This window comes from Elephas maximus, chromosome 19 (genome assembly GCF_024166365.1).
Source record: "Elephas maximus indicus isolate mEleMax1 chromosome 19, mEleMax1 primary haplotype, whole genome shotgun sequence".
Lineage (NCBI taxonomy): Eukaryota > Metazoa > Chordata > Mammalia > Proboscidea > Elephantidae > Elephas > Elephas maximus.
The window spans coordinates 32,319,002-32,344,309 of NC_064837.1; the positions used below are offsets into that span (position 1 = coordinate 32,319,002).

At 36.7% G+C, this 25,308-nt stretch overlaps 1 protein-coding gene across 2 annotated transcripts in view; it reads right to left on the reverse strand.

The window, feature by feature from the left end:
• Positions 1–25,308, reverse strand: part of USP32 (ubiquitin specific peptidase 32) — a 212,936-nt gene that overhangs the window by 71,716 nt on the left and 115,912 nt on the right. For both annotated transcript variants that reach the window (XM_049860791.1, XM_049860790.1), the window contains exons 6-11: positions 19,479–19,610; positions 17,757–17,864; positions 15,992–16,107; positions 14,637–14,699; positions 11,518–11,601; positions 1,374–1,435 (exon numbers count right to left, since the gene is read on the reverse strand). In XM_049860791.1, coding sequence (XP_049716748.1) covers positions 1,374–1,435; positions 11,518–11,601; positions 14,637–14,699; positions 15,992–16,107; positions 17,757–17,864; positions 19,479–19,610 — 565 coding nt within the window. The remainder of the gene's footprint in view (positions 1–1,373; positions 1,436–11,517; positions 11,602–14,636; positions 14,700–15,991; positions 16,108–17,756; positions 17,865–19,478; positions 19,611–25,308) is intronic.

Genomic DNA, 25,308 nt, shown 5'->3' on the forward strand with positions numbered 1-25,308 from the left:
GGCCCAATAACGTGTTTAGTGCTTCTGTTCTACGTGTTACTTTATTACATAGTGCCTGGGGTCTTAGGAGCTTGAAAGCAGCCATCCGAGGAACGACAATTGGTCACTATTTGCCTGGAGCAATAGAGGAAGAAGGAGAGTCAGCAAAAGAAGGAGGATATGGAACATGTGGCTGATTGCCTCCATGAACAACTGCTTCCTTTACCATGAGACCAGAAGAACTGGATGGTGCCCAGCTACCATTACTGAACATTTTGATCAAAGATTCTATAGAAGAATCCTAATCAAAAGGGGGAAAATGCAGAACGAGTTCAAATTCTCATGGCCTCTGGACTTTCTGGAGCCATGGGGGCTGGATGAACCCTGGAAACTAGTCCCTTGAGATAATCTTTAAAACATAAGCCAAAAATATCCCCTGAAGTCTTCTTAAAATCAAACAAAAATTTAGTTTAACTAGCAAAGAATGTCTGCCTTGAGCATTATGCTCTTTTAACAACTGGTTATATGGCAACGAATTGACAATAGCAGGAACTTCAGGAGGCAGTAAGTTTATGTTAATAGGGGAGGAACAACTTAGAAAAAAAAGGGGGGGTGAAAATGGTTGTACAACTTGAAGAATGTAATCAATGTCACTGAATTGTACATGTAGAAATGGCTGAATTGGTGTATGTTTTGCTGTGCATATTCTCAACAACAACAAAACTGGAGGGAGGGAAAATGTAAAATTTACTGAATACGTTTCTGCTGAATAAATCTCTAAGGGCAATATGCATAAAAAAATATGTTATAGATGGCTTTTACTAATATATAAAAGCATTTTACATGATCTGGAGTGAAAAAAGAGGCAAGAAATAAAGCAGTATTTCTGAATATTTCCATTTTTGCTAAATTCTATTGTACTCATGCATATGTGTGAATATAAAAAGAAGTCAACAGCAATTATGTGTTAATACAGGTATTTGTGGGATTACAGGTATTTTTTGTGTAGCTCTACTTTCTAATTTTTCTATAATAAGAATTTTTAAAAAATATTTCACTGAGATTTTGGTGAAAGTTTACACAGCAAGTTAGGCATGAATTGTTTTTGTAGTAAAGAAAAATTGTTATCTTTTACATGTAAAAAATTTAAATTTAGTATTCAGTGCAATTTTAATATTAAATGCAACTTAAATTCTAAATTAATCCATGCCCTTGGCTAGAAATGTGCTTTAACAAAAACATTTCAATGTGTAATTATTTTGAGAAAATGGGTTTTACTACAATGATTACAATGAAATGGGATATGCTCTCACTTAGTAACTAATACATTTCAGGGTTAGAAATTTCGATTATATAATGAAAAAGATACAGTTAGAGTTGAACTACAAACTTACCTAATAATTTGTCCTTCCTCTTCTGGAGTAGCTGGTCTTAACCCTAGAACTATGTGACACACCTAGGAAAAAAATAATAAACTTTATTGACTGGTAGCACTGACTAGACTGCATAATAATTCACTTTTTTTTACATGAGATCTACTTTCTAAATGAGAACTTGCATTAGCAAGAGTTTTCAACTGATGGATTATTAGTAAGTATTTTAAATGTTTTTTTTTTTTTAAATGATCCACTTAAGCAAAATTTTAACTTTAGTTTTTTTTTGTTTTGTTTTGTTACTAAACAAACCACTGCAATGGAGGCAAACTTCTATACCTGTATATGCGACAGGAAAAAGAGAAAAAACCAAGCACTTTTCAGAATATTTCAGTAATACTCAGTATCTTAATGTAATATTTTGACAGAGGATATTATTTTCCTTCCTGAAATCTAAAAAGTCTATCATGCCACTTGAAAAGGAATGTGAAGGGGATACGAAGAGGATACAGTAGATGAGAAAATCTGAACATGACTCAAATTAAGGAAATGGTTGCTACTAATGCTGAACATGCTTTTTAAAGCTTCTTGTCTCCTCACTTGTTTACCTTCCCTAAAGATCATCACAAAAGGCTTGATACGTTTTTCAACATTTTATCATGAAAATTTTCAAACATACAGAAAAGCTGAAAGAATTTTATAGTGAATGCTCATATAATCACCACCTAGATTTTAACATTAATATGTTACTATACCTGCATCTATCTCTCAACTCACTCATCAATCCATCTTATTTTCTGAATGCATTTCAAAGTACTGGCCATTTTGAATAGGACAATCACATAGTCTACTATGCTGGGAATGACAACTTGAAGGAATGGTGTTGCATTCATCATCAAAAAGAATGTTTCAAGATCCACCCTGAAGTACGGCACTGTCAGTGATAGGATAATATCCATACACCTACAAGGAAGACCAGTTAATATGACTATTATTCAAATTTATGCACCAACCACTAGGGCCAAAGATGAAGAAATAGAAGATTTTTATCAGCTGCTGCAGTCTGAAATTGATCAAACATGCAATCAAGATGCATTGATAATTACTGGTGATTAGAATGCCTAAGGTGGAAACAAAGAAGAAGGATCAACAGTTGGAAAATATGACTTTGGTGACAGAAACAATGTCAGAGACTGAATGATAGAATTTTGCAAGACCAACGACTTGTTCACTGCAGATACCTTCTTTGACCAACATACATGGCGACTGTACACATGTGCCTCACCAGATGGAACACACAGAAATCAAATTGACTACATCTGTGGAAAGAGACGATGGAAAAGTTCAATATCATCAGTCAGAACAAGGCCAGGGGCCGACTGTGGAACAGACCATCAATTGCTCATATGCAAGTTCAAGCTTAAACTGAAGAAAATCAGAGCAAGTCCACGAGAGCCAAAATATGACCTTGAGTACCTCCCACCTGAATTTAGAGACCATCTGAAGAAAAGATTCGACGCACTGAACACTAGTGACTGAAGACCAGACGAGCTGTGGAATGACATCAAGGATATCATAAATGAAGAAAGCAAGAGGTCACTGAAAAGGCAAGAAAGAAAGAAAAGACCAAGATGGATATCAGAGAAGACTCTGAAACTTGCTCTCGAACGTTGAGCAGCTAAAGCAAAAGGAAGAATTGATAAAGTAAAAGAACTGAACAGAAGATTTCAAAGGGCCTCTCGAGAAGACAAAGTATTATAATGACATGTGCAAACAGCTGGAGATGGAAAACCAAAAGGGAAGAACATGCTCGGTGTTTCTCAAGCTGAAAGAACTGAAGAAAAAATTCAAACCTTGAGTTGCAAAAGTGAAGGATCTATGGGGAAAATATTAAATGATGCAGGAAGCATCAAAAGAAGATGGAAGGAATACACAGAGTCATTATACCAAAAAGAATTAGTCAATGTTCAAGCATTTCAAGAGGTGGCATATGATCAGGAACCGATGGTACTGAAGGAAGAAGTCCAAGCTGCTCTGAAGGCACTGGCGAAAAACAAGGCTCCAGGAATTGATGGAATATCAGCTGAGATGTTTCAACAAACAGATGCAGCACTGGAAGCACTCACTTGTCTATGCCAAGAAATATGGAAGACAGCTTCCTGGCCAACTGACTGGAAGAGATCCCTATTTATGCCTATTCCCAAGAAAGGTGGTCCAACCAAATGTGCAAACTATAGAACAATATCATTAATACCCCATGCAAGCAAAATTCTGCTGAAGATCATTCAAAACTGGCTGCAGCAGTATATTGACAGGGAACTGCCAGAAATTCAGGCCAGTTTCAGAAGAGGACGTGGAACCAGGGATATCATTGCTGATATCAGATGGATCCTGGCTGAAAGCAGAGAATACCAGAAGGATGTTCACCTGTGTTTTATTGACTATGCAAAGGCATTCGACTGTGTGGATCATAACAAACTATGGATAACATTGCAAAGAACGGGAATTCTAGAACACTTAATTGTGCTCATGAGGAACCTTTACATGGATCAAGAGGCAGTTGTTTGGACAGAACAAGGGGATGCTGATTGGTTTAATCTCAGGAAAGGTGTGCATCAGCGTTGTATTCTTTCACCATACCTATTCAATCTGTATGCTGAGCAAATAATATGAGAAGCTGGACTATATGAAGAGCAGGGCACCAGGATTGGAGGAAGACTCATTAACAACCTGCATTATGCAGATGACACAACCTTCCTTGCTGAAAGTGAGGAGGACTTGAAGCACTTACTAATGAAGATCATAGACCACAGCCTTCAGTATGGATTACACCTCAACATAAAGAAAACAAAAATCCTCACAACTGGACCAATGAGCAACATCGTGATAAATGGAGAAAAGATTGAAGTTGTCAAGGATTTCATTTTACTTGGATCCACAATCCACAGCCATGGAAGCAGCGGTCAAGAAATCAAAAGATGCATTGCAGTGGGTAAATCTGCTGCAAAGGACCTCTTTAAAGTGTTGAAGAGCAAAGATGTCACTTTGAAGACTAAGGTGCGCCTGACCCAAGCCATGGTATTTTCAATTGCATCATATGCATGTGAAAGCTGGACAATGAAGAAGGAAGACTGAAGAAGAATTGACGTCTTTGAATTGTGGTGCTGGCGAAGAATATTGAATATACCATGGACTGCCAAAAGAACGAACAAATCTGTCTTGGAAGAAGTACAACCAGAATGCTCCTTAGAAGCAAGGATGGCGAGGCTGCATCTTACATACTTTGGACACGCTGTCAGGAGAGATCAGTCCCTGGAGAAGGACGTCATGCTTGGCAAAGTACAGGGTCAGTGGAAAAGAGGAAGACCCTCAACGAGGTGGACTGACACAATGGCTGCAACAATGAGCTCAAGCGTAACAACGACTGTAAGGATGGCGCAGGACTGGGCAGTGTTTAGTTCTGTTGTGCATAGGGTCGCTATGAGTCAGAACTCACTTGCCAGCACCTAACAACAACAACAACATTTCAAAGTAAATTGTAGACACTAGTACAGCCTTTCTCAATTACATCATTAACTAGGTTCAATATCTGTTTACAGGTTTGTTTACCTTTTGAGGTAAATTTACATAACAATGAAATGTACAGATAACGTTTTTGAGAGTCATCCATGTTATGATTATCAGTAGCTCATTCCTCTTTACTGATGAATAGTATTCCACTGTTTGAATATACTACAGTTTGTTTATCCACTGTCCTACTGAACAGACCATCAATTGCACTTTATGCAAGTTTAAGTTGAAACTGAAGAAAATTAGAACAAGTTCACGAGAGCCAAAGTATGACCTTGAGTACCTCCCACCTGAATTTAGAGACTATCTCAAGAACTGATTTGACACATTGAACACTAATGACCGAAGACCAGATGTGGAAAGACATCATACATTTTAGAAAGCAAAAAAAAAAAAAACCAAACCCAGTGCCATTGAGTCGATTCTGACTCATAAAGCAACAGGTCATTAAAAAGACAGGAAAGAAAAAAAAAAAAAAAGGCCAAAATGGATGTCAGAAGAGACTCTGCAACTTGCTCTTGAATGCTGAGCAGCTAAAACAAAAGGAAGAAATGATGAAGTAAAAGAGCTGAACAGAAGATTTCAAAGGCCGGCTCAAGAAAACAAGGTAAAGTATTATAATGACATGTGCAAAGACCTGGAGATAGAAAACCAAAAGGCAAGAACACACTTGCCATTTCTCAAGCTGAAAAAAACTGAAGAAAAAATTCAAGCCTCGAGTTGCAACAGTGAAAGATTCTACAGGGAAAATATTAAACAATGCAGGAAGCATCAAAAGAAGATGGAAGGAGTACAGAGTCACTACATCAAAAAGAATCGGCGGATGTTCAACCATTTCAGGAGGTAGCGTATTATCAGGAACAAATGCTACTGAAGGATGAAGTCCAAGCTGCACTGAAGGCATTGGAGAAAAACAAGGCTCCAGGAATTGACAGAATACAAAGTAAGATGTTTCAACCAATAGATGCAGCGCTGGAAGTGCTCACATGTCTATGCCAAGAAATTTGGAAGACAGCTACCTGGCCAACTGACTGGAAGTGATCCATATTTATGCCTATTCCCAAGAAAGGTGATTCAGTTGAATGTGGAAATTATTGAACAATATCATTAATATCACACACAAGTAAAATGCTGAAGACCATTCAAAAGAAGCTACAGCAGTATATGGACAGGGAACATCAGAAATTCAAGCTGGATTCAGAAGAGGATGTGGAACCAGGGATATCATTGCTGATGTCAGATGGATCCTGGCTGAAAGCAGAGAATACCAGAAAGATGTTTACCTGTGTTTCATTGGCTATGCAAAGGCATTCGACTGTGTGAATCATAAAAAATTATGGATAACATTGTGAAGTACAGGAATTCCAGAGCTCTTAACTGTGCTCATGAGGAACCTGTACACAGATCAAGAGGCAGTTGTTCGCACAGAACAAGGGGATACTGTGTGGTTTAAAGTCAGGAAAGGTATGTGTGAGGGTTGTATCCTTTCACCATACCTATTCAATCTGTATAGCTAAGCATATAATCTGAGAAGCTGGACTATATGAAGAAGAACGGGGCATCAGGATTGGAGAAAGACTTGTGAGCAACCTGTGTTATGCAGATGTCACAAAACTTCCTGAAAGTGAAGAGGACTTGAAGCACTTACTGATGAAGATTAAGACCACAGCCTTCAGCACAGATTACTCCTCAACATAAAAACAAAAATCCTCACGACTGGACCAATGAGCAACATCATGATAAACGGAGAAAGGGCTGAAGTTGTCAAGGATTTCATTTTACTTGGATCTACAACAGTCAAGAAATCAAAAGAGGTATTGCATTGGGCATATCTGCTGCAAAAGACCTCTTTTAATGTGTTGAAAAGCCAAGATGTCACCCTGAAGACTAAGGTGTGCCTGACCCAAGCCGTGCTGTTTTCAGTTGCCTCATATGCATGCGAAAGAGGGACAATGAATAACGAAGACCAAAGAAGAATTAACACCTTTGAATTGTGGTGTTGGCAAAGAATACTGAATATACCACTGACTGCCAAGAGGGACAAACAAATCTGTCTTAGAAGAAGTACAACCAGAATGCTCCTTAGAAGCAAGGATGGCAAGATTACGTCTCATATACTGTGAATGTGTTATCAGGAGGGATCAGTCCCTGAAGAAGGACATCATGCTTGGTAAAGCAGACGGTCAGGGAAAAAGAGGAAAACGCTTAACGAGATGGATTGACATGCTGGAACAATGGGCTCAAGCATAACAAGGACTGTGAAGATGGCACAGGACTGGGCAGTGTTTCATTCTGTTGTACACGGGTTTGCTATGAGTCAGAATCGATTTGATAGTACCCAACAACAACAACATCGATAGACACTGGGCTTTTGATACCCGTTTTTTGGTAAGCAAACTTAAAAAAAAAATTGAAATATAATAAAAGTGTACAAATCCTAAACATACAGCTCAATGACTTTTCACAAAGTCAACACATCTATATAAGCATCACCCAGTCAAGAAATAGAATACTACTAGCTCAGTCAAGAAATAGACCATTACTAGCTTCCCAGAGAAGCCCTGGTGGTGCAATGGTTAGAGCTCTGATGCAAACCAAAAGTTTGCCAGTTTGAACCCACCAGCTGCTCCTTGGAAACCCTATGGGGCAGTTCTACTCTGTCCTATGGGGTTGCTATAAGTCGGAACCAACTTGATGGCACGTAACAATGCCAGCTTCCCAGAAACCCCATTTTGTGACCCTTCCCAGGCAGTACTGCACACCTTCAAAGTATTCACTGCCTTGAATTCTACCATCATAGATTTTGAACTTTTGGGTCTGGCATCTTCCACTCAATATTACGTTTTGTAATATTCACCCATGCTGCTTTGTGTAGCATTAGTTTATTCATTTTCATTGCAAGAAAGTATACCACTGTATGCATATCCATCTCCTGTTGATATAGGTATTTGGGCTATTTTCTATCTTTGGCTATTAACAAATAGTCCTTAAAAGAACATACTACTATGTCTTTTGGTGCACATATGCACAAGTTTCTACAGGGGTAGACTTTATGGCTCACAGGATATGTATATGGTCAACTTTCGTAAATATTGCCAAACGATTTTCCAAAGTGGTTCTACCAATTTATATTCCCACAGGCAATGTACAAGAGTTCCAGGTGCTCATTGTCTTACCAACATATAATAATACATAACCACACTGCTGGGTGTCTAATAGTATTTCAAGTGTGGTTTTAATATATATTTCCATGATGACTAATGAGGTTAGTCCATTTTCATAAATTTATTAGCTATTTTGATATTCTCTTTTGTGAAATATCTTTTGAGCACTTTTATACTGTGATTCTGTTTTTTTCTTAATGATTTTTGTTGTCTGTATGCTTGGTGGCACAGTGGTTGCCAGTTCGAATCCACCAGCTGCTCCTTGGGAACGCTACGGGGCAGCTCTACTCTGTCCTGTGGGATCACTACGAGTCGGAATCAACTCTACAGCAGTGGGTTTGGTTTGGTTTTTGGTATGCCCTAGATACAAGTCTTTTGTTGGATATAGGAACTGAAGATATCTTCTTCCATTCTGTGGCTTTTCACTCTTAATGGTGTCTTGGATATAAAGAACTTCTAATATTAAGAAGTTCTTAATTTTAATGAAGTTCAACTTAACAATCTTTTCATTTATGATGAGTGCTTTCTGTGTTCTATTTAAGAATTCTTTGTGACCTCAAAGTCAGTTAGGTATCTTCCTACATTATTTTCTAGAAGCTTTACTTTTTTACCTTTCATATTTATATCTTTAATCTACCTGGAACTAACTTTTGTGTATGGTTTGGGGTAGAAATAATGATTCTTTTTTTTTTTTCTCCCCACACAGATACCAACTGACCCAGCACCATTTAGTGAAAAGACCATCCCTTACTCCTTTTCTTCTGTACTGCAATATCATCTTTGTTATAAATCAAAGATCACGTATGGGTAGGTATGTTTAAGGACTCTCTATTCTGTTCCACTGGTCTAATTTAATGCAAATATCACACTGTCTTAATTGTCACTTTATAATAAGTCACAGTATCTGGTAACGTAAATCCTCTAGCTTTGATCTTCTTCCATATTACCTTGACTATTTTTGGCCCTTTGCACATCTATACACATTTAGAATCAGCTTGTAAAGTTCCACAAAAACATACAAGCAACAATAACGACAAAAACAAGCCTCTCGGGATTCTGATTGTGATTGCACCAAAGCTACAAGTCAACTTAAACAGAAGTGACATCTTTACAATACTGAGCCTTCCAATCCATGAATGTGGATTACTCCCTCTGTATTGGTTTTCTACAGCTGCTGTTAACAAATTACCACAAATTTAGTGGCTTAAAAAACACAAATTTATTATCTTACAGTTTCTGTAGGTCAGAAGTTGAACATAAGTCTCAATGGAGTAAAATCAAGGTCAGCCAAGCTACGTTTCCTCCTGGAGGCTCTAGGGGAGAATGATTTCTTGCCTTTCCCAGCTTCTAGAGACCACCCATATTCCTCGGCTCATGGCCCTTTCTCTTCAAAGCCAGCGATGTTGTATCTCTTTAACCTTTTTTCTGGTGTCACCCCTCTCTCTCTCTGACCACAGCCAGGAAAGGTTCTCCACTTATAAGGGCTACTGTGATCAGTATGACTCTACCTGGATAATCTCCCCATATCAGGATCTTTAACCTAGTACATCTGCAAAGTCCCTTTTGCTATGTAAGGTAACATATTCACAGGTTCTGGGGATTAGGGTTTTTTTTTTTTTTTTGGCGGGGGCATTATTTTGCCTACCACACCCTTTAACACTTCACACTTTCTGACAAGTGCAGAGAGAGAAAACCCTGATTATGTTTGGCACACTTCCTCAGCTAAATATTAAGCACAGAGCTTACAAAAAAGCAGTGAAGACAGGGACTGTTTTCAGAATTATAATTCTATTGACACTTCCACATGCCAGACTTAAATACCCAAAACACACAACCAAGGGTAGGATCTTGGCAAACAAAATAAGAGGATAATTCAATCTTCAATCAGTAAAGCTACCAGCTAACTCTACTAACGTTAAGACAAATACAAACAATAAAACAACTTAATGTAACCATCTGCTTATGCATATATTAAACCAGTATATAGTTTTAAAAGCCAATCTGAATATGAGATAAAGCATGTATAGTAAAATGTAATGATAAAATCTAGGTAGTGGGTATATGAGTATTCACTGTAAAAATCCTTTGGCTTTTCACACAGAAGCAAGTCTCAAATATACGCCGGTACATCACAAGTTAGAATCAGACAAAAATAGTGCTACTTCAAGTCCCTGACAAGAATGAGAAAATGGGGAAGGCAATATGAAAAATCAAACTACCATGCCACGTAAGAGCTAAAAAATGATTCAGAAATAAACTTAGGTGATCAAATGTTGGTATATTTAATATAAAAGACAAAATTAATAATAGGAAAAGAGCCTACAGAACCTATTAGTAAGGATGTTATCTAAATGAGATGAAATTAGCTGCTCAAGTTCTACTTTACCAAGCAATTCAGGTCACTTTATAGTGATGATTTATGTAATTTTTGTACATATTTTATAAAGCTATCAACTTGAATCCCTGCTAGAAACTGATAGTGAAGCAATCAATTGCTTTAAATGAACATTTTAAGCTTACTACATTACATACGTTTTAACTATGCAATAATTAGTCATTAGCTGTCAGAAAGAGACTGATTTTTAAGTTATTTTAACATAGCTGTCACAGACTAGCTATTTATTTAAAATGGAAGATCATGATAGATGTAAAGATACCAAACTATTCTGATCTTCACAAGAGTGCTTTTATAAGGGAAGGAAAATAAAATAAGGGGAAACTAAAACATCACTATTAAATAAATTTAAATATTTATAAAGAACTATGAAAAATGTAAAACAAATTATTCTTCAAAAATAGAGCAAGGAAACTACAGTAAAATAGTTAAAATCTGGCAAGCGCTATGACTTAGTGTTTACTCCTGGCAGCTTTTCTTCCCTCTTCCCCTCAATCTTTCCTAGACCTTCCAAAGAATAAAAACTAAGAAACAGCCTTGTAGCTAAAACTCCTAACTGGAGAGATTGTACACTTTGAAAAATTTATAGTTGACTTTTTATGTTATCCTTCTGCTCACACTGCCTACTTAGTTAGGACAGGCCTTTTAAAAAGATAACAATGAAGAAAAATAGCAAATTATCATAGTTTTCGCAATTTAAAATTGTTCTCTATATGTCTACATGCTGCTCTACCATGAGTTATAAGATAAACAAACATAATCAGCTACATTTTGCTTTCCTATTTTCCATGTCATGATTTTGAGAAGCTTCAGCAGGCACTCATGCTATATCTTACCACCTTTCAGGTGGTATACAGAATAAAGCTGCGCTCTCTTTTTAATTATATGGGGTTTTGCAGCCCAGCAATGAGCTAATGTTAAGTAAATAAGATCGAGCTGAGACAGAGATGTCGTAGCTCTAGCTCGTATATAACAGAAACCGTGCAGGACTACTGGTACTACTACTGCCTGGACCTGTCATTTATTATCAACGTACCTGGAAAAGGAGATTCAAAAATTCATTGGCAAGAACATTTTTCACACTCCAGATCTGATAGTCTTCCAGAGTAAGGTGGCCCATCTAAAAGAGAGAAAACGTTCATAAAGATCTTGTGTTAAGAATGCCCTCATTTTTTATAGCATTGGAATCAATGCTGGTTGATTGAACTTATATTAGTCATTTCTCTAAAAGCAAACCAATAATTTTCAGTAGCTGCTATATGTTTATCTGAAAAAGTAGGCCAGCTAGCACAAGTTTAAAAATGACAAAACTTTTACAAGTGCTATCTGTAACTCTGTTAAAGCAGTTAATGGTAATGGGGATAATGTATCATCAACAATCTCCTTTCTCCAATAAGACATGGGAAATAACTCAAAATAGCTTCTGCTTCAAGGGTTACCTATGGAAAACCACTAGAGGCTCTGGGTAGGCAAAAAGGAGTATTTAATAATTTTGAGGAGTCCCTGCGTGGTGCAAACAGTTAATGTGCTCGGCTGCTAACCAAAAGGTTGGAGGCTCAAGTCTACTCAGAGATGCCTTGGAAGAAACGCCTGGTGATCTATTTCTGAAAAATCAACCACTGAAAATCCTATGGAGCACAGTTCCACTATAACTCATACGGGCCGCCATGAGATGGAGTCAACTAAATGGCAACTGGTATTGGTTAATCATTCTGAAACCAAAAATCAGAGTTTCTGAATCATGCTCTTTCATCCTAATACTAGGAAACCCTGGTGGCGCAGTGGCTAAGTGCTATGGCTGCTAACCAAAAGGCTGGCAGTTCAAATCCACCAAGCATTCCTAGGAAACTAAGGGGCAGTTCTACTCTGTCCTACGGGGTCACTATGAGTCAGAATTGACTCTTTGGTAATGGGTATGGTATGGTATATCTAATACTTGTCAAAGAAGGATATTCTGGCAACATTATCACACTTCTTAGAGATTTGACAGAATCTAACGCACTGGGTTTTTTAATGAATATTTATATCATGTTTTCCCAAAATACAACTGAACATTACTCTTATAAACTGAGTAACGTAACATTTTTGTAGTGTCAAGATGTATCAAAAATTGCATATAGAAGCCAATATACTTTTCTCGCCAGGCAAAAATAAAACCAAATGTTTTTACTTCATGTGCTCAATCATTACCTAACAATCCTAGATGAATAATAATGTTCTTAGCTTTTACTATTTAATGATAACAATGATGTTGTCTTAACATTATTTACCCTCATTTTCTTTTATGTCTCAAATATGATGGCAGTGTGCACTATTAACAAGGAAAATTACAGGTAGACATTTTTTAAAAGAAAAAAGCTGACTTGTAGGAAAAAAGTTGCATTATAATCAAACAAGTGAGATGCGAGGGAATTTAGTAGTTAAAAAAATCTTCCAAATACAGGTGTAGAAACGAACTAAAGAGAATGGAAGAGAAACAAAAGCTCCAATTTCTTCATTTTTTTTCTTTACACAAATAAATAAGTGCACTTTCAAAAAGCAGAAGGCAGAAAGAGGGAGCAGGTAAGCCACTTTAGAATATGACTAACATTGGATTATACTATCTTTCTCATCATGGTCACTGTTTAAAATTGTTTGGTTCACCTATAACAAAGAGGAAGTACTATGAAGAGTTTTTTTCAAATACAGCATGAGAAATTGAAAACACCTGGATGCATAACGCATGATGCCCAAAAAGAGCTCTCTGACTTGGGGGCTTGTTCATTTCATACTACCATGTTATCAGAACTCTCAATTACTTCCATAACCACCCATCTTTAGTATTCCTCTTGCCTTTGAAAATAGCTCTTTGACCATAGCAATACGATTTAAAAGATACAGGAATAAATCATGGCATACTCATAATGGAACACTATGCAGAGGCTGAAAAGACTGAAATCAAATCTCTACATATGTTATTTTATACCCAGCACATACTAAAAACCAAACCAAACCAGCTGCTATCCAGCTGATTCTGACTCATAGAGACCCTATAGGACAGAACAGAACTGCCCCGTCACAGAGCAGTTGGTGGATTTGAACTGCTGATCTTTTGGTTAGCAGTCAAGCTCTTAACCACAGCGCAGCTAGGGCTCCACCTAGCACATACCCACTGCCTTTGAGTCGATTCCGGCTCATAGCAACCCTATAGGACAGAGTAGAACCACCCCAGAGGGTTTCCAAGGAGCGCTTGGTGGATTTGAACTGCCGATCTCTTGTTTGGCAGCCATAGTACTTAACCACTACGCCACCAGGGTTTCCGACCTAGCACATGGAACGTGCTTAATAAATAATTGTGAAATTTAGAAAAATGCTGATTTATTGCTAAAAGAAAAAAAAGCTACAGAATGGCTTATATAGTTATTATTCAGTTTTTAAAACATAAAACACAGAATAGAAGCAAATTTATCCGACCATTGATACAGTATATCCCTTTGTTCCTCCATATTCAGAACAATATTTAATTCTATTATTCTAATTTAATTCATTAAAAAACCAGAGGATCTGCAGCACTGCCATATAATGTTTATACCTCAGGCATAGGTGGTAAAGAGGAATGTGTGCCATATAGCTTAATGGCAGATGAGCTCTGGTAAAGTTCTATGGAATTTTACACTGAACAATCAGGACTAAAATTCGAGGAGCTAAAGATATCCTTATGCTCCCTCCCAGTTAATCCCTCAACCCATAAAATCACTATTCTTTTATTACCTTTTGTGAGTTTCGTCTGTCCTTGAAAGTTCATATAAATGGAATCATACAGTATGTATACCTTTGTGTCGTTTCTTTCACTCAATATAATGTTAGCCTTTATCGGAACTTATTAAGATGCGATAAATAAATTATAAATTATAGCTATCCAGGGTTATGTCTATTTCTTATAAAATGATTACAATAGGCTTATGGTACTTTTATATATCTTACATTTAATAAAGTTATTTAAAGATGGGATGGATTATCTTCAGAGACAAGGCGGAGGCATTTTAATCACAGGCCCAGACAAGTACCTGGTGAATATGATGCAGAAGACATTCAAGCACTCATACAAGCTACACACCCCAACTCAGAGTGCGTGGTATTTTTAGAAAAGGATAAACTAGTCCTAGCTAGACTCACCTTTGTGGTGTCATGTGTATTCAATATGCCTTCTACAATGTCAGATAGATCCGTGTGTAATTCCTTTAAAAACAGCAACCCAGAGGAGTAATTAGAAAAGAGTGAATGGATAACATTTTTATTTTATTATTTAGTGGCTAATGTGTACTGTATTTTGGTCAAGTTCCTTCCCCACCCCTAAATTACCATAAATAGATTCTTATATTTGCTTAAAAAAAAAAAATTAAGGGGGAGGGGAAATCACTAACTAGACAGTAGACAAGGATCTACTTCAGTGAAGCGAAGGACAACATACAATACAGGGAAAGTCAGCACAATGGGACCAAAGCAAAAGCAAAGAAGTTTCCTGGACACATTCAAACACTTTGAGGGACAGAGTTGCTCGGGCTGGGGCCCATAGTTTTGAGGGACATCTAGGCCAACTGGCATAATATAGTTTATTAAGAATATGTTCTACATCCGACTTTGGTGAGTGGCGTCTGGGGTCTTAAAAGCCTGTGAGTGTCCATCTGAGATACACCAATTGGTCCCATCCCACTCTGAGCAAAGGAGAATGAAGAAAACCAAAGATACAAGGAAAATTCTCTCCAAAGGACTAATGAACCAAATGAACCTGAGACTCCACCAGCCTGAGACCAGAAGAACTAGATGGTGCCTGGCTATCACCAATGATCACCTTGACAGGAAACACAACAGAGAGTCCCAGACAGAGCAGGAGAAAAACGTAGAACACAACTCAAATTCACATAGAAAGACCAGACTTAATGGTCTGACACAGACTGCAGGAAATCCTGAAATTACGGCCCCTGGACACACTGTTAACCCAGAACTGCAACTATTCCTGAAGCCCACTCTTCAGACAAAGATTAGATAGGACTATAAAACAAAAAATAATACACATGAGGAATGTGCTTCTTAATTCAATAAGACATACGAGACCAAATGGGCAGCTCCTGTCCAAAAGCAGAATGAGAAGGCAGAAAGGGACAGGAAATGGTCGAATGGACACAGGGAACCTGGGATGGAAAGGGGAAGTGTGCTGTCACATTGTGGGGGTTGCAACTCATGTCACAAAACAGTATGTGCATGATTTTTTGAATGAGAAATTTTTTTTAAATCAGGACAGTTTTGTTTCGTTCTTACTTTATACAATAAGTTTAATTTATTAAATTTTCTAAGCCAAAATGAATTAAATTCTTCTCAATTTTGCATCAATAACTATGAACATTTTAAATAACATAATACAGTAACAAAAAGCAATAAAAAATCCTTTCTTCCTTTTTAAAAAAAAATTCTCCAGTCTATTTTCCTACTGGGAATTTACATGCAACAAGATGCATACACTTAGAACTTACAGGGATATCATCAGTGCGGTTGTCCTTCCAGACCTCTAAAAGGGCAACGACCATGTCTCTCAGTTCAACCCTGGAGAGAACTCCATCACGGTCAACATCAAACACCTTGAAGCAAACTAAGGAAAAAAACAAAACAAGACTCTTACAGAGGGAAGTTATTTTTATATGCTGAAGTACCATACATTTGCTGGAAGCTGCCTCAGTATAACTACTTACTTTCGTAAGCGAGTATATTCTGGATTAAGTTCTCACCTTGGGCAGACTATAATACGTCATTAAGTCCTCTGAGCTTGCAGGATTTTCTGCACATACTTCATAGATTGATCTCTCTAAATCATGATCCAGGTTGGGGTGCCCTATCCTTCAGCTAAATCTAGAGCTAAATTACTTGCAAACCAGAAAGAAAGGGCCATGTCACCACATAAAATATATTACAACAAATCACAGGTTTTGAGGACGTAATCCAAACCCTTAAATTTATTTCTAACATTTAAAAATGATCACTGCAGAGAGTTTTCTTGTAATGCTGGAAATATTCCATCTACATTAAGAATCAATAACAATAAGCTGGTGTAAAGATAGCCTGCTTTGCCTCTCCAATACAAGTAATGTACACTCAATTGTTTGTATAGATCAATTTCAGTTCTTCAGTGAAGTTCATATACAACATGCTAAGAATTACAAAATCAGCATTTTGCTAATTAACTCCAAGTGAATCACTCTAGCTTGTTAACTTCCATTAGTCCATCAGTAAAAAAGAAACTTAAAAAATAAAAAATTTGTAAAGGACAGTAATTAACCTCAGTTGAGAAGCAGAGATGTCAGTCTCCTTATTTAACATTAGAGCTTTAATGAAAACAATCGCGTTGGTTAAATATGGCTCAAGGTTAAATGCTGCATTAAGTTTTACTTTATATCAAGGTTAATATTTAAATAAGATTTAATTATCTATCATAAAGCCAAATAGGAGTAATGCCATATAATCAGGGAATTAGAAAAGAAATCTCAATGTATGAGATTAAAAAATTATCTATTTCACATAATCCCACAATAGAATAATTACACTATTAAATCAACTGAGTGTATCATAGTACAATATTACTAAGATCAAAATATCAATTAATGCTTCTGAAATAGGCAACATTTGTGAAGATGTATTTTTGAAAGACACCAAGATAATGCCCTTAATAAATATATTTGAATTAGGCTCTAATTAAATGCAAACTACTTCATTTTCTCAAATATTGCTTAGATTTAGTAATATACTTATCCTTAAAAATTATGCTATAATAACATTTTAGCTAGGTTAAAAATATCATTTTAATGTTTACTAAAATTGTGCATTCATCGTAAATTTCATTTGCCAATAAAATATTAAAATATGCAAGTGACAGAAAATGAGTTATATATCAAATTATGCAAGACACAAAATTCTCCAAATAGGCTCCCAGAAAATATTTCCTAAAGACTAAAAATTTTCAAATCCATCATGGCTGATTTGGTTTTATTTATCATGAATTTCAGATTCATCAGGAGAATCAACACTGTTATTTATAGTAAAGATCCCAGACTACTCCACAGTGAAAAAGAACAGATGACTGATTGCTTAGACTGACCTTAGTAAAAGCTCAACATGAGATACTATTTGTCAACCTGACAAAGTTATGAAAATTCAAGCCTGAATCCACAATAATTATACATGTATAAATGCTGATTTTCTCTTTGCATAGTTTGCAATTTGTGAGACAATGTTTAATACACTTACATTTTTGTCTTTCAGCAAGGGGTCCCCTGCAACAGGCTGATAACCCACAAGATATCTCCTTAAAATCTATGTGATTGTCACGATTTTCATCAAAAGCATTAAACAAACCTGTAAAATAGGGAAGAGACAACATAAACTACACCCAAAAAACTTCCTAATATTAATACTAACATGCCTATGAAAGGAAGTATAACTCCTTTTCACAAACTGGCTGAATAAAAAAGAATGTTAATCAGTCGTTCCCACCGTCTCAGAAAGTATGGCTTTCTTTTTTCTCTTGGCATAATTATAATTGAGACTTAGCATGCTTGCAAAAAAATATATCACTATCCTTTAGTGTCTGGTTATATCTGTCTTTATCTTAAATTAATTCTAATTTTTAAAATGGCTATAATATATAAAAAAATAAAAATTGATAAAAGAATACTGAAAGATACACTGTGATGTTATCTTTCATGCTACAAAGCTCCTTCATGAAGCAGAGAAAAATAACACAATGTATTACGAGAGAAAGAGATTCTCTACCATAATGACTTCTTTGGACTTGTTAATTTTTTGCACATGAGTATGTTAAATCCCAGAGATGAAGGGGAATTTATAGATAATTTAATCCTGTGGTTTTTAAATTAAAAAAAAAAAAACTGATTTTCTTTCCCCAAATGAAATGATTATCAATTTCTAACTCTGAAAAGGTAAAAACACAACTGCACTGCTGGTGTTGGTAGTGGCCGATGCCCAATCTGCTCTGGCTTCCCTGACAAGTACTTCTGAAGTACCCCAGGAATCTGAAGGATACGGATTGTGCGTTCCAAGGATCTAATGCAGGGTATTCAATTTAAAGATTAGAAAACTAAAGCTCAGAGGATACCAACTGGAATCAGAACCCAGGTATTCAGATTCTAAATACGGCTTTTGTGTTATCACCTGCAATTACACACTGTATTCTTTATTTAAAAAAAAAAAAAAAGCAATTAAGAAGTTTACCGCTAGACGGGACCTCAGAAATGATTTAGTCCAATGGTTTTTAAACTTCTTCTGTGGGGGAAGGATATAGCATTGATTCCTTCTTATGTAAAACAGAAAAAAAGTGGAGGCACTCTAGCTGAGGAACAGGTAGGGTTATATGTGGAAACCTGGAGTTCTGCCCATTCAGTAATCACCACCCAAATCCCTGCACCAGCTACTGAGGCACCTCATTGGAACACAATTTTATAGCACTGACTTAGTCAAACTCATTTTGACCAAGATATTAAGGTGCAGAAAGCTAAACTGATTTATGAAAGGTTGCTGTTGCTGCTGTTGTATGTTCTCCAGCCAATTCTGACTCATAGTGACCCTGTAGGACAGAGTAGAATTGCCTCACAGGGTTTTCTAAACTGTAATCTTAACAGGAGTAGATCACCAAGTCTTTTCTCCCACAGAGCTGCTGGTAGGTTTGAATCCCGGACCTTTTGGGTAGCAGCCAAGTACTTAACCACTGTGCCACCAAGGCTCCTTTATGCAACGTTACACAGGTATAATGTGAAGGCCTAGAGTAGAATACAATCTTAATTCCCCTTTTAGTTTTTCTCCACTCCACTCCACTATTTGCAACAAACTTGCAAGCCTACAGCAGTGTTACCTTTAAAATGCATTGGTTAGTGTTAGAATGTGGTTAGATATAAGAGATGAGCTCAGGCGTGTTTACCAATAAACATTTGTAGAAAATGGAGTAATTCCTACCTTCACTCAGAGATGGACGAATAGGTGGTGAAACCAATGGGCCAAATGTCTCTAAATCAAATCGTCCAGTCCGGGATTGTGCCTTCAGCAACCAGTAGCGTTTCTCCAGATCAATGATGTCTGATTCCTCCACTGAGAATCAAATCAAACACGATTCTAAAATCTCAGACCTCTCTTCTGGGAAATTAGCTCATCTTGATAATGTAACTTCTAAGGATATATTTTAATTTCATGATTCAATAGCAAAAAATAATCACTACCCCCCCTCAAAAACTCTGAAAACAAAATACACTATCTAAAAAGGTAAGAAAATTAAATCCAAATAAACAAAAAAGTAAAAGGCTTTAAAGTCAGAAAAAAAATCTGTAATGTTCCATTAAGTAGGCTGCTTAAATCCAACATGTAAAATAATATACAACCAAGTTGTTTCCTTTAGGCTTCCCACACCACATTAACAGAAGAAATGATGATGTAAAAGAGCTGAACAGAAGACTTCAAAGGGCAAATCAAGAAGACAAAGTAAAATATTATAATGACATATGCAAGGACCTGGAGTTAGAAAATCAAAAGGGAGGAACGCATTCAACATTTCTCAAGGTGGAAGAAAAAACTCAAGCCTCGAGTTGCGATACTGAAGAATTCTACGGGCAAAATACTGAATGACACAGGAAACATCAAAAGAAGATGGAAGGAATATACAGAGCCTTTGGACCAAAAGCAATCGGTTGATGTTCAACCATTTCAGGAGGTAACATATGACCAAGAACCAACTGTATTAAAGGAAGACGTCCAAGCTATACTGAAGGCATTGGAGAAAAACAAGGCTCTAGGAATTCAGATGTTTCAACAAGTGAATGCTCTACTGTAAGCACTCACTTGTCTACGCCAAGAAATTTTGGAAGACAGCTACCTGGTCAACCAACTGGAAGTGATCTATATTTGTGCCCATTCCAGAGAAAGGTGATCCAAGAGAATGCAGAAATTATTGAATAATATCATTAATACCACACAAGTAAAATTCTGATGAAAATAATTCAAAAATGGTTGCAGCAGTACACCAAGACAGGGAACTGCCAGAAATTCAAACCAGATTCAGGAGAGGGTGTAGAGCAAAGGATATCATTACTGATGGCAGATGGATCTTGGCTGAAAGCAGAGAATACCAGAAAGATGTTTACTTGTGTTTTGTTGACTATGCAAAGGCATTCAACTGTGTGGATCATAACAAATTATCGATTACATTGCGAAGAATGGGGATTCTAGAACACTTAATTGTGCTCATGAGAAAACTGTACTTAGACCAAGAGGCAGTTGTTCTAAGAAAACAAGGGGATACCACGTGGTTTAAAGTCAAGAAAGGTGTGCGTCGGGGTTGTATTCTTTCACCATACTTATTCAATCTGTATGCTATACAGATAATCTAAGAAACTAGACTATTTCAAGATGAACATGGCACCAGGATCCCGGGAAGACTCATTAACAACCTGTGATACACTGATTATACAACCTTGCTTGGTGAAAGCGAAGAGAACTTGAAGCACATGCTGGTGAAGATCTGACTACAGCTTTCAGTATGGATAATATCTCAACATAAAGAAAACAAAAATACTCACAACTGGACCAATAAGCAACATGATAAACAGAGCAAACACTGAAATTGCCAAGGATTTCATTTTACTTGGATCCATAATCAACGCCCATGGAAGCAGAAGTCAAGAAATCAGAAGATGTATTACATTGGCCAAATCTGCTGCAAGAGTTCTTTAAAGTGTTTAGAAACAAAGATGTCACTTTGAGGATTAAGGTGCACCTGATCCAAGCCATGGCATTTTCAATTGCCTCACATGCATGAGAAAGTGGAACAATGAATAAGGAAGACCAAAGAAGAATTGATACCTTTGAATTACGGTGCTGGCAAAGAATACTGAGGCGCAGGACCAGGCAGCGTTTCGTTCTGTCGTATATAGAGTCGCTATGAGTTGGAACTGACTATACGGCACCTAATGCCAACAACTGACAAAACAGTAATGGGCTGTCTGTTTTTGTTGTTTAACAACACCACCACCACGTTGTCTGTACTCAGTGTAGGTAATTTTCGATCTTTATTTTCGATGTAAAGTTTCTGTGTACATCTTCTCTTCCTAATAGACCGTAAACATCGTAACAGCAGGATCAAATGTTTGATTCATTCTGTCAATATGATGACTCACTTAAACATTCAATACTTATTAAATAAATGCAAAAAAAGGTAAAAAAGTGTTACAAATAAGAATGTTAATAAATGACAAAGCAGATGTATTAGTATTCAAAATGTGATAGGCAATACGGAAATCAGGATTCAGTTACTAATTTGATTTGGGGGGTGGCAGTCTGTGAGAAAGGAGCCCTGGTGATGCAATGGTTAAGTGCTTGACTGCTAACAGAAAGGTTAACCAGAACCCAGTGCCATCGAGTGAGTAGGAATCGTAAGGTTGGTGATTTGAATATAGCCAGTGGCTCCGTGGGAGAAGGACCTGGCAACCTACTCCCATAAAGATTTAAAAAAAAAAAATTTTTTTTTTTTTTTTAACTCCCATAAAGATTACAGCCTAGAAAATCCTATGGGGCAGTTCTACTCTGTCACACAGGGTCACTATGAGTCAAAATCAACTCAGCAACACCTACAAACAACATTTAAGTTAGTAAAAAAAAAAAAAAAAAAATCTATTTTAATTAAATCACTTATGAGTTCTTCTCAGAATATTAAAAGGAAAAGCATATTTTAAAAAATAAATATTTTATATACATAGTATATTTATAGGAAGTACTCATGAAGGAGCATTAATTCTACTTTGAGCTAGTTAGTCACCGTCACTGAAAAACAAATGTTTTTGTGGTAACCAGAAAAACTAAAAAGGAGGTAAGCAAACTGAATACACTGGATCCATACCACTTTTGTCCAGACTATCCTAGCTTTAAGAAAACTGGACACTTACATGAAAATACACAAAAAGAACAAGAATAAAATGTGAGAAGTGGTAAGCAAAACAAGTTTATGGCAAATGTTTCTGAGCTGAGTTTACAAACTCCCATTTTTAAAATACTCTTTGAATGCAATCATTCAACCTCATTGTGTGTTGCAATGAGAGAACAAACCAATAATAATGTGATACAAAACAATGAGCTGTCTCAGAACTCTTATCTTATTACTGTTTCGTCCACTCTCTAATTGTCACTTATTGAAATAAAAAATATAAAATGTATGTCCTTTGCAAAGCTTGAAAAAATACCGTTAAGTGGGCAATTTAGCAATAAAAAAATAATGCACAAACAACATACTTTTTTGTTTGGTTTTAGTTTTTAAACCTTGCTTTCAGGATTCAGGATTTCTTCCATCTCTTTCCTACTAACTCATTCATGGTAATAAATACACGTGACATCCAGCACAAGATTCACTTCCTTAAAAAAAAAAAAAAAACACCTTCCCACCTCACCTCCCACCACCCCCCCAAAAAAGTAAAAACAAAATATTTACCAACCTCTTTCTAATTAGGTCATTCTTTTATTTTGCCTATCTTTAGCTTTCAACACACAGGCTACGCCTAAACCAATCACTAGTTAATGCCCTTACCAGCGAATTCAGTATTTTCACATCTTTGTGAATTCCACGGATTCTTCTAAGTCATTTAAGGAATCCCCTACAGTTGTACTTTCAGTGCTAAAGCCGAGGAATATGGCTTCCCAGTAAAAGGTCCATGACCCAGCACTGAGAACAGAAAGGCCCTATGGCTGGAGAGCCAAGGATGGCTAACACTGGAGAATGGCTAACCTTGGAAAACCAGTTGTGAAGGAGCGGAAGGATCAGCAGAAAAACACCAAAGAAAGAAAAGTTCCTAGCACCAATGATTGGATTTGTGATCAAAAAGAAAACTACATGCATTCAAACTTAATCTATTCCTTTGCTGCTTTACTTTTTGGGGAAAATCTACTCCCTCAGCAAGAAAATTCAGATACGGCAAAGACGATATGTGCATTTGTACTGTATTTGTAAAGAAAGGACCATAATCATGAAAAGTGGTGAAAAAAAAGAAAACATATATCCCACCGACTTCCATAAAATTTTTAAAAAGAAATTATCTTCCTTTTGTTTGTCCTTCAAGGGACTCTCAGCACTTAAGTTTCTCTGTCTTACCCTACTCTGGCAGTCATTATGTCTAAAACCTCAGAGTGGGGTTTGTACTTAAAGAATGTGGTAAATTCTACTGAAAGCAAAAAATCCTGCACTGGGAATACAGAATTTTGCACATATTATCACACTCCAGAAGAACTGAGAGTCTTAGAAATAAACAATTCTCCTATAGTAGAAAGAAAGTTCATGAGAAAGACTACATCGGTCATAGCTGAAAACAAGAAAGCCCTGGGGTCAAGTACACTGACTCCAAGTAGTCCCCGTTTTACCGAGAATACGCTCCTGAAAAGTTCTTAACTTAGCCAACCCTAGATAGTCTTTCTACCACTCATCTGTCAGTTGTGGTACTGTGGTGGCTTGGACATTGTTGTGATGCTGGAAGCTATGCCACCGGTATTTCAAGTATCAGGAGGGTCACCCAGGGTGGACAGGTTTCAGCACAGTTTCCCAACTAGAGCAGACTGAGAAGAAGGACCTGGTAATCCACTTCTGAAAAGACTGGCCAGTAAAAACCTTATGGATAGCAGCGGAACACAGTAGATTGACATAGTGGCTGCAACAATGGGCTCAAACATAGCAGTGATTGTGAGGATGGCGCCGGACTGGGCATTGTTTCATTCTGTCGTATGTGGGGTCACAATGAATTGGAACTGGCTTGATGGCACCTAACAACAACTGAACAGTCTTAATGATCCATGGAACCAATGAAGACGGATTCTAAGAGCAATATCAAGTTACCTTACATTTTTATTTTCAGCATTTAAAAGGAACTAATTACTTACTAATTATATTACTAAGGGTAATTATAAACAACTGAGTGATAAGGTTAACATATTTTAAGTTAAAAAATAGAAATCTGTTTTGTTACACATACATTTAGCACAAATTAAAAAGAAAAGGCAATCAACTTTCATTATCTTTACTAGGCTTCTATATTAATTATCTATGTCACTTTAACCTTGGAAAGGAGCAAGAGAAATTAGCACCTGTTATTTTATTAGCATTTAGTGAACTCACTAAACCAAACATTATTTCTCCATATCACAGACCAAAGTTTCTCAACCTTGACACTACAGACATTTTGGATCAAGTAATTTTTTTTTGCAGGGGTGAAAATAATCCCGTTTATTGCAGGATGTGTAGCAGCAATACCTGATCTCTATCCACTAGATGCCAGTGGCAGCCTCCTAGCTGTAACAGCCAAAAAATGTCTCCAGACACTGTCAAATGTTCCCTGGGAGACAAAATCGTCCTCAGTTGAAAACCTTTGCCACAGACACATTTATAAAAGATGCTGGGAAGTGATCTGTAAAAGAACTTATTTTCATAATGTCTACAAAATATATCCATTTGTATTGATTAGAATGTTAAATAAATTAACATTAGAAAATAAACCTTCCAAGGCATCAAAAGCTCAATACTATACTGAATTTTAGATTTGTTTCATCCATTTTAAACCAAATCACTACTGAAAACAACTTAGACATAATTCTGAGGATGTGAGTGCTATTATAACTGGATCTGTGATCAGAAAAACCAGTATTTTTCAGTAAACCACTGACAGAAGTAAATCAAAGACTAAAAATTAAGTCACTAAAATCTTAACAATACAGGTTGTGAACAATAAAGATTTTTAAGCTTATAGTATTTTCATTTCTAATG